General features: G+C 41.4%; 1 protein-coding gene across 2 annotated transcripts in view; it reads right to left on the reverse strand.

Annotated features, from left to right (window-relative positions):
* Window positions 1-10,588, reverse strand: part of LOC119316800 (apoptosis inhibitor 5-like protein API5) — a 14,559-nt gene extending 3,971 nt beyond the window's left edge. For both annotated transcript variants that reach the window (XR_005153326.1, XM_037591181.1), the window contains exons 1-12: window positions 10,394-10,588; window positions 10,149-10,313; window positions 9,028-9,124; window positions 8,884-8,949; window positions 7,229-7,308; window positions 7,086-7,160; window positions 6,853-7,002; window positions 4,974-5,039; window positions 4,817-4,882; window positions 678-788; window positions 455-541; window positions 270-376 (exon numbers count right to left, since the gene is read on the reverse strand). Coding sequence is in view for 1 of the 2 variants with exons in the window: in XM_037591181.1 (XP_037447078.1) it covers window positions 270-376; window positions 455-541; window positions 678-788; window positions 4,817-4,882; window positions 4,974-5,039; window positions 6,853-7,002; window positions 7,086-7,160; window positions 7,229-7,308; window positions 8,884-8,949; window positions 9,028-9,124; window positions 10,149-10,313; window positions 10,394-10,480 (1,157 nt within the window). In the remaining variant the exon portion in view is untranslated. The remainder of the gene's footprint in view (window positions 1-269; window positions 377-454; window positions 542-677; window positions 789-4,816; window positions 4,883-4,973; window positions 5,040-6,852; window positions 7,003-7,085; window positions 7,161-7,228; window positions 7,309-8,883; window positions 8,950-9,027; window positions 9,125-10,148; window positions 10,314-10,393) is intronic.
* Window positions 10,589-10,980: the final 392 nt, after the last annotated feature.

Below are 10,980 nucleotides of genomic sequence, written 5' to 3' on the forward strand. Positions count from 1 at the left end.
AAAAACACTGCTCTCGGGGCATATTCTTAAGAGTTTAACTCAGTTTATAGTAAAGAAGTGGCCAGTACAGCAAATGAAACAAAGCCAAACAATTTAATCTAAGAATGACATGTGAGGAGATGGTGAGACATGAAATTGAAGCATGTGAATATGATGGTAACTTACTAGTAGACTTCTTTGCTTAAGAACAGATTTTTGAAGAATGCAAATACAAATAAAATAAATCATCAACATCAATTAATTATTGTACCATATATATAGCAAGGTACCTCTCAATAAAATCTTTGTAATGTTCTGAGAAATCCTCTCCAAGTCTATCTGATGGCTGTCCAGTAACGATCTTGTAACCACAGAGACTGTTTGTTGTGTTTGGTGTCTATATTACACATTAGGTCAGCACAAGGTCATGAAGAAACTGACATGAATCATAGTAGAAACATTTCATTTATCTAACCTTATGAGCCAAATGGTGAAAAGTGTATAGCAAGCACTCGACATAATTGTGATTAATATCATCTACCTTCTTCCCAGGCATATACTTCTGCAAAACAACAATTGAGATCAACATAGAAATTTTAATCCTGTATTCACTGTAAAAGAGAAACCCATGAACATCTTTGAGCATACAAAATAAACCTTGCAAATTGGGCTTTAGCAGAAATAAGAAATGTATAAACCTTGAGCAACTGAACAATGGATGGAAGCAGCTGGCGTGAATCTTGTGCTGCAGCATATGGCGAGCTAGCAGCAACTGTCTTAAGTAAATCCAGTTTCTTCTCCTCCGGAATCTAAAAATGGTAAAAACGAACACTTGATGCTGAAACACGCAAGAGCAGAAATAGTTTCAAAAGGAAAAACACTCCAGATGATGCAGGATACTGACAAAGCAACGACAAAAAATCATAACTAGAAACTTGAACAGCATTGTAAAATTCGCCTGTTGTGAACGCACGGCCCTTGTTAAGAGACTAAGCAATGATGAGCAAGGGTCCTTTTGGTTGAGCTTTTCCAACCAACTTCAGCAGTTAAAAAGCTGGAAGCCAACCAAACGTTGTCTCCCCACGGCACAATCTGCAAACCAACAACTTCTCGTATGTGTATTTTCTGCAGCTGCTGAGGCCAATCAACTGGCGAAAAGTTTACCCACCTGTCGCCGGTATGTCAACCCTAATTCAGTTCCATCACACACACACACACACACCCCACCCCACCCCCGCGCGTGCGATTCGTCTCCTCCCCAAACGAGAGGTCCTGAATTAGGGTTGCTCCCGTCCCCTAGCTCCGCACCATGAGCCTCCCCTCGCGCTGCACCTCCATGGCTCCATCCGGCCTGCACCGCCACCCAGAGCACAGCTGCGCCGCCGCATCATTCCACAGCAACAATGTAGCTCCCCTCCCTCTTCCTTCTTTTTTCTCCTCATTTTTTGGTATTGAGTACATCCCTCAGCTAGTTGATTGGATATTGTGAGCATATATCATTGAGTGCATGTTTATGATCACATGTGAATGGAGTTTGCTTGCTAGTTTTTCCCATGTAATCTGTTATGTGTTCCAGATGCCAGGGAGGTGGGCAGCGAGAGAGTGGCCTTGAGGGCACTCTAGCAGATTCATGGCCATATAGTGTAAGTTGATTACAGTCAACAAGAACTAGGTGGATGTTTATAATTTTGGAACTTGGAAGTGTTTGTTTACTGGTTGAACAATGGGGTTGGTATAAAATTCCGAGCAAATGTGTATCAAAAGATGGACTTCGTCATCTGGCAGATGTGTGTAATGTTTCAAAAGAGTTTAACACAGTGGCTCATTTCTTGTTGTGCTGATGTAATGTAACAATGTGACCCAGCAAAAATATTTTGGTGTGTTCTTTCTCGAAAAAAATACATTTCTTAAGAAAAACACAAGTTAAAACATGCATTTGTTGGAGAAAATTCCGACATGATATCTCCATGTCTTTTACAATAATAAACGGCATCACTCTCTATTTATATTTTTTATAATTTGCAACATTATAAATAGTTGTTCAAATAAATCATCTGTAGTGTCAACCAGTGTACAAATTGTTGCCTTACGGTCTATTAAAGCATATATAAACAATCTTTCAAGACTCACAGGCATTACAAACAATTCCTTCCAAATCTACAGTTTCACAACTGTTTCAATGAAACTTTCAGCTTTCCCACAGTTCTCAATTCACAGCAGCTTTCTCACAGCTAATTGTAGACTTTTCAGAATCCACACCTCAACCAAACACACCTCGAGCCGACGGATCCTTCAAGGTGCTAGCACGAGCCGACGGACCCTTCAAGGTGCTAGAATAATGCCTCCAAGATCGACATCCCACGCAACAAAGTACAGCATGAGTGACATCTTCAGCGTCACGGACCTATCTCCATTCCATGGTGATGAGGATTTTGATCCGAGGTCGGATCTTTCCCAAGGTGGGAGATGATGTGGAGCATCCCAAGGTCATCCCCGTGGACCCACCTTCGTCTCCCCAAGTGCCAAGTGGACCTATGACACATGCACGTGCAAGAGCTCTTAAGACCGAGGTAACATCTCTCCTCTCGCAGTTCCTTTTCGAAACACACAAGACATGGCTACTACCTCAAACGGAGACACTTTGCATACTCAGTTACCAAGAAACTAGCCATGGACAAGCTAAGGAGTAAGGCCGAGCGAAGGGAGAAGAGGAACGTGAAGACGGAGAAGAAAACGAGCAAGTCAAGAGCTGCCCGAATGATCCGGACCAAGTCCCGGACGATCCGGCTACCGCGCACCAAGACTACAGCAGCCTCCTCGACGAAGCCGAATCATCCGGACCAGCTCCCGGATAATCTGGACAAAGCCGGACATCCGGACCAGCCGCTGCTTCCACGACACGTCCGGACGATCCGGACGGTCACCCGAATCATCCGGCCACCCGAAGCCTGGATCATCTAGACCTTGCCTGCGTGCATGACTTAGGCCGAAGCCCATGTAACTCCACCTACGCCTAGACTATATATACTCCAACTCCGCCCACGTTTTAGGGTTAGCATTGTGATAGCTCAACGTTGAGATTGATCCTTGCTCATCCACTTATCCCTACTCCTTTGGAGACCGAGACCTCCTAAAGAAATCTCCCAAGTGGATTCAAGACCCCTCTTGATGGAAGGATCCCCTAGTGGATTCAAGACCTCTTTCCTCACGGATTGGCATGAACTAGCTACCGTGTATCCTCCCTTGTTGACTTTGGATCTTGTACCTCCCCTTTGCTTATGTGGATTTAGCACATGTATGATTGGATCTCGTTGATTTGAGTATTTTCCTCTCTTGTGTTCATCGTGTTCTTTGGGAAATCCCCTCCATTTCGTGAAAGATCGGCCATTAGGGTTCCACCCTACATCAATAGGTCATGCACAAGAGAGCACCCACACCAGACACCACCTGTGAGAGAAGCCTGGAAGCGGAGACGGAAGCGCAAGACAAAGGAAGACTTGAACAGCAGTATAACCGGTCCAACCTAGCAAGCATAACCGGTTCAAATCTGATAGCTCCTGGAAGAAGTCCCGGCACAAGTCCTAGTGTAATCGGCCAACGCCCGAACCTCCCAGGAAGTACTGGTGTAACCTTACACCGGCCTCCTGACGACTGTGCCGCCGATTGCCTCGACGACCCCGCGCCTTGCCCAACGACAGGTTATATCGGCCAAATAGGCCTAATAATACAGGGCGCGCAGCTTTGGGACCACCAACCCATGTACCTCCCTATGTGGGATTCCTCCTACATGGAGATGACTTCCCTAGTGGAGATCAAGGCCTCCTCTTGAGGGGAAGATTCTTCCCAAGGTATTCAAGACCTCCTTGTCTTAGGACTTGGGAAAGAACTGCACATCTTGTTCTTGCTTCTCCCTTGGATTTGCAAGAAACAACGTGAACTGTGTGGTGTGGGTCTGCGGTTACAATAGGGTGTTGCCTTGTCATCACTAGTTATCCATGTGTTTTCCCTTGATTTCCTTGTGATTCCTCGTGTTCTTCCTCAAATCTACCTCCGGTTCGTGAAGGTCGGGCCACCCAACGGCTTGCCCCATATCAACAACCCTTTGGTGGGGATGGGTGTTAGTTACACTAAGCAATGGTCATTTCGTGCAGTTTTCTAGAAATGTATATTCCAAACAAAACCAAAAATATAACAAAACAAAAGGGCACAAAAGACAGGTACTCCCTCCAATCCATATTGCTTGTCTTAGATTAGTCTAGATATAGATGTATGTAAACACGTTTTAGAGGGAGTATCAATCTCAATTAAAATTATCATGAATTGTTGAGCTTAATCAGCACAGAAAGTACACTACACTGCAAGATGTTGTCACAAAATGATCAAAAAAACATGACTATCAAGATGATACGCTAATAATGAGACACAAATGTTCCTGTAGCCATGGAGGCATTCGGTCGTCACTAATTTACTACTCCCTCCGTTCCAGAATATAAGCTGTATAGGTTTCCGTGCAAGTCAACCATCTGAATGTTTGACCAAGATTATAGAATAAAATAACATCTACAATACCTCGTAGATAAAATATGGAACTACTTTTCATGATGGATCAAATGATATAAATTTCGTATTGTGAATGTTGATATATTTTTCTAAAAACTAGGTCAAATTTGCACTCGTTTGACTTCTCAAAAAACAAATACACCTTATATAAAGGAACGGAGGGAGTATATACCAACATAAAAAGTATAGCACAAACTTGCCCTAATAAGAACAAAGTGTTCTTTTGCTTCTTCCTATACGAAGCAGAGGATGCAAGGTACAAGATGAAGCAATTTACCTTATCGAAAACTGGAACGATTTGCTTAGCAAAGTAGTTGAGAAACTTGCTGCTTGATGCACCTCTCTGAAGAAAGCAAAGAACACCAATATATGATTCAATGCTCAACAATAATAACATAAATGACTTAATTATTGTTCGACTGAATGGGCCATACCGTGAAGATAGGAAGAGCCATATAGATGCATGAGGTCCACCTCTCTATATGATCGATATCAGAAACCTGAAAGAGAAGTGATCCTAAGCAAAATCCACAACCTCAAAACAAAGGTACTTTAGAAACGAACTTCAAACTTAAGAACTTGCAACTACTAACAACAAAGGATAAACAGGAAACTAATAATAATAAGTAGCAACATATGGAAAGGTCACGATTGTGCAACATCAATATGCACCTTTGTTACTCACCCCTAACCCAGAAAATGAGATGCACAAAGCAAGAATTGCTACACCAAGGATACTTCTGTTGAAGTATATGTGGATTGCCCAACCTTCTCGATCAGTTCAGACTTTTGGTTCATGTATCTTGTATGAAACTTAATGTGGTATCAGTGCCAAGAGGTCTTGGTTCAAGTCTCTGCTTTCGCAAATTAAATAGAAAAGATTGTGTGCCCTCTTTCTGTCCATACTTAGGCCTTATCAAGCAGTGCGTGAGAGAGGGTGTTGAAGGACATGTGGATTGCCCGGCCTTCTTCATCAGTTCGGACTTTTGGTTCTCCTAATTGGTTCTCCATCAGGTATTCCATGCTCAATGTGAGTCACATGACACATGCTGGGAGCTCAGCCTCAAGGATATTAAGATATGATGTATTTGCAGGCTGACTCTGCTAGATTTAAGACACAAAACAATGATACACTCTGTTGTATGCAACTAGAACAGTCTTTAGATACTATTATTATTTGAAGGATTGCATTCCTTAGATTTCTGAATTATTTCAGTTTAGTGCAATGTTGGCTTCCAAAACTTGTTACATGGAAAACTACCAGTTTTGGCCATAATGAGGTTTTGTGAATGAATTGACACGTGTGTTGCACGTGCGCGGTTACTAGTATCAATTTATGTGCAAACGGATACCAAATGAAATGTCTGGAATAGAATTGTTTTCATCTTCAGGACAGTAGTGATCTCGGCTTGGGAATTCAGTAGGCCCACACTCATCTTGAACTATAAATTAGCAAAGCTTGGGCCTATTATGCAATTTGGAGGTAAGTCAAGCCATTATACAGAAAGGCACGCAAAAAAAGTGGTGCTTTAATTCATGTTCTCAAATATAGCCACCTCGCATCAAAGGAAACAACAAATTTATTATGTCTAGAGATATTTTGCACCACCTCAAAATTGTAAAACAAATCACCTAGCACTTACAACTTCCAACAAATTACATGCCACGCCCACAAGTCTTTGCCAGCTTATTTTTAGTATACACATTTTTAGGAGGCTTGTATTACCAGTAAAGTCTAGAAGTCGGGCTATTTTACCAACCGATACGACACCATTACTATATTCACCCGAATGGCCATGTTCAAATACCTCCCTTTTGTGCCCTTTCATCCCCTCATCCACTGCCCTAAAGCAAAGAGTCTTATAACTATCATAACATCTACCAACAGTGACCAGCCGATGCTACAGATGGTCTGCTAAATGGATAAATTTGGCATGCATGTTATACCTTTTTTTATGAATGTGCGCAGAACACAAGTTTACTCCATGATTACCGAAAAATACCACCTTCTGGCACCGATGTATAATGATGCTCGCTAACTTCAATTAGTGATACCAATTATTTGTGTAGGCTGCTGACTAACCCAGAGCAATTGTGCTTTTAATTCTTTATCTAGACTAGCTCTAAGGTTCACATGATCGAATTACAAGAAGTTTGACAGACAACACAAAATACGGCATTAAATAAAGGCTGGGTCCAAGCCAAGCCAACTCCCAAAATGTCCTTTTGTCAATGACTGCACCCGAATTTTCTGGTATTTTAATATGCACACATATAAATTTTATTCCTAGAATGTTGAAATAGCATACTTACATCAAACTGTGCATCAAGATCAGCTTGTGCTTGAATGATTTCAATTAATTCTTGAAAGGATTCTCGAGGAGCAGTATCCCCAAATATGCTCAAACTCCGCAGAAAATCCATGAATAATTTAAATTCCAGCCCAGTAACATCTTGTACACTCTAAATCATACATTTTTTGTTAAAAGTGTGTCAGAAATATACAGGAATTAAATAAACAAAAAAATGGTAGCTCTAGTACATACTTTCTTTATCAAATCAGTTATATATCTTTCCATTTCTGCTTGAGGCTTTAGTAGCTCTGCTTTGACAGGAAAAACCTGAAAATTTTAACTCTATCAATACTCAGAAAATAAGGTTGATAGCCTAGAGCATGCAATCTATGTACCTTGTCTCGGAGGAAACAAATAATCTTTTCACGGATCTCTGATCCTGACTCCACGTGCTTAAATAAAGGCTGCAACGAATCTACACCAAAGACAGTAAAAGCAACTATAAGATCTTGATGAAGTTAAAAGCATATATGTTAACCTCTACATCCAGTTTACATGACATTATACTCTTTGCACAATGAACAAAAAAATGTGATCAAAAGACAATAGTAGCCCTCATAGTAGACCAGGGCAACCTTGTTCGTAACTACAGTCCAAAGAGATGATGGCAAAAAAAACTCAGACGCTAGTTCAACGATCATTCTGGAACATTACTTATATAGTTTTACTCCAGTATCATCCAAAGGTTAAGTCAAAAAAATCCTGATTACTCTTAACAGAATTAATGATAGGAACATGTGGGCTGTGGCTGGTTTCACCGAAGAAAAGATGAAACTGTGTCTTCTTGTTATTTTATGTGTATGGGAAATGTGGAATAATTGAGTGTTTACTAGCTTCATGCTTTTCCAAATAGATGCTAAGCAGAATCCTGACTAGCAACAAGTCAATAAAAATGAAGGTGAAGAAACAGAAGAGGTAAATGCCTAAATGGTGTAACGAGTAATACAAAAAGGACATTTGCAGCCCATCAAAGTGAACACTACCAGCAAGAAAGATATTACAAGCTTCTATAACAAAGAAATTACAAGTTGGTGTTACTCATCATCAATATAATGGAACTCACAGGTTGAATTAAGACAAAACATCAGCACAGCACGCTATTAAAAGTTCAACATTTGCTGAACAGAACTCACAATTTTAGTAAGAATCAAAAAGGATGTGCGATATACTGTGGCTAAAAGTATTTCTAACAGGAAAATACATATCAAGTGCTATTCAGATAATATGTCAACTGCGCCACGCAGAGTTTTCTAATACATAAAGAACACTTACCTGATGTGTCAAAATGCATATGCGGTATAGAGTTAGATGGTGTGCCATATATGATAAACTAACAGGAGAGCAAAGATTAAAATCGCTCCCCTGATTATGCCATTTATTGAGTATTGCGCAAAATATAGCTACTACAAACAACAGAAGAATAGAAGTGACCGAACAGCATAGGAAATGGTGGGCCCACCAATAATCCTTATGCATATGGACCTGCCTTGAATTTAAACCCCGTAATCTAGAACACCTTGAAGTGATGAAAGTGGATTCTGCCCAGCGTCCTACCCATGTCTCTTGTGATATATAAGAAAAGGTCAAGAAAGTGCAGAAGTTCATATGCACATCAATAAATAGAGCAGTAGAGCACCACTCAATAAACATAATACTACAGGATCCATTTTTCTAGGTTTCTAGAGTTTGTGTGAAGGTCCAGTAAATTGCCAATTGGGTTAATCTGGTAAAATAAACATCATCAATAGTTGAAAAGCAAGAAATTCGTCATATAAGGTTGTTAACTCTAGGCTTGGCATCAATTTACACAACTTATTTTAGTTTTAGGATTAGGACAATGATAAAATCAATTTTCTACTCCGAAAGTCCACATTCCCAAAGAAAATGATGGCAGAAATTTTCAGCACAGGCCCGGTAATCAAACACCAGGATGCATATCAAAGTACTCCGAAAGCTGTAAGCAAACAACAGATGAGGATAGGACTCTTACTTTTAACATCTTGTCGTATAAGGGACATGAGTGCTTTATGAACAGCATCACGCTCCACATTTTCCTCTGAAATGCAAGAAAGAACTTGAGAAGCATAGCCACATTTGACATTCGAGCTGAGAAAAGATAGGAGAAAAGCTGTACCACTTGTAAGGAGCTGACCAAGAATATCTGCAATTTTTGAGATGAACTCTGCATCTTTGCCAAGAAGCGGAAACCCACGAATAGCTTGTATTCTGATCTGTAAGTACATTTAATGATGAGAGTTATTCATGTGGATAACATACAACCTTATGATGAATAAATTCATGTTGTTCTAAAGTGAACATAATAACAGCAGCCTTTTGACAAATGAAAACCATTCAGAGGTAAACAGATAAAGCATTTTGTATCTTTCACACATTTATCAGAAAATTGTGAAACCGTAGCTATCCAAAAACTATTATAATCTTGGATATAGCCTGATGTTAATAAGGTGCAACCATCAACAAAGAACTGGTATAGGGCGAACAGAGACATCACAGACCCCACTGACATTGTATACCCACATTTATAATGAAAATAGTTCTTGTACGATCACTTCACTGAACAATAATTAGACATCAGCATTGGTAGAAAATATTCACTGTGCCGTGTGACGATGTACATCTAATGCTCACTCACATTTCCGCAGGTACAGACTTTGTTTAAGGTGCAGGTATTGTTTTGATGATTTGATCCCATTGTAGCTATTGTTTTGATGATTTGATCCCGTTGTAGCTATTAGCAAGACGAGAATCAAAGCAATGTTTGATTACACTGAGCCTTCTGCTTAATAAAGCATTAACAGATCAGCTCTGCTGGTTAAGGATCAATGCAAGGCTAGGGGGAGGGGGGGCGTAAGGTTCTAAAAAAATGCCTGAATGTGTAACTATTCTAGATTTCTCAACAGGTGATTGTCTTTGACGCAAAGAAGTGACTTTAAAATGGCACTCTCGGTACATGTCTCCTCGGAGCACAGCTAGGAATATCAGCAACAGAAAAGCATGGAGCAAGCAGAAGGGGAGGGAAATTTTATAGGAACCAATACCGGTCACAAACTAAGTTAAACCACAGACAAGCTTCCAACATAAATTTCTAGTTTCCAGCGAGTCCAATCTGAATCCTAGACCAATTTAACACAAAAAGGAAATGCTAGTGTTCATCGTCCTTCAACCTATGCGTCCACCAATGCCGAGCTACTTATTAACATCAACTACGAAGAGAGTGACAGAGAGAATACAAACCGCGAGCTCTTCCATCTCAACGAGGTCGAACATTGCTTCCATGGCGAAGGTACCGAGGGCTGGGAAACTCCGGAAGTAACGGGGGATGAGCTGTGCCGCCAGCTGCTTCGCTTTAACGTTTTGCCCCTTCACCGACGCTATGATCGCCTCATAGTCCGCCGCGTGCTGTAAGACCAAAAACACGTCAGAACCCTAGACCGAAGGAGCCCTGGGGAATGGATCGGTTGCACAGGAGAGAAGCACACCTGGGACTTGTCCTTGGCTGAGGAAAGTCGGTCGCCGAGCTCGTAGAGCCGCTCGACCTCGGCAGCGTCGGCGTTGGCGGTTGCCATGGGAGGGGGCGAAGACGGGGAGTGGTGGATTTGGGTGTTAGGGTTCCGGTTACGAAGGGGTTAGAGGAAGAGAAAAGAGATGGTCTGGCGGTAGCGAAGGGGATAAAAGACGGGCTCGCAGCCCCGGTGAGTTTTTGGGTCATAGGGCAACTCGAACGCTCCATACGCATCAACAAATCGCCCTTGTCGCCAACCAACATGGTTTGATGGTCACAGCGAATGAAATCCTGATGTTCGTATTTATCTATATGTATATTTATATATTTTTTTGAGCATCAGTACAGACACAAGCGCTCATATACACGCGCATACACTCACCCCTATGAATGCACACACGCACACCCTATTCCTATGAGCATCTCCGAGAAACTGAGCCGGCATATCATCTTGAGATTTACGAAGTCACCGTAGGCGCCTCGTCGTCGACGGGAACGTCTCCTTCCACTGAAAGCGCATCGTTGGAAATCCTGAAATAAATTCAGGGATAATGCGAGCACCAG

This window comes from Triticum dicoccoides, chromosome 6A (assembly GCF_002162155.2).
Source record: "Triticum dicoccoides isolate Atlit2015 ecotype Zavitan chromosome 6A, WEW_v2.0, whole genome shotgun sequence".
Taxonomy (NCBI): Eukaryota; Viridiplantae; Streptophyta; class Magnoliopsida; order Poales; family Poaceae; genus Triticum; species Triticum dicoccoides.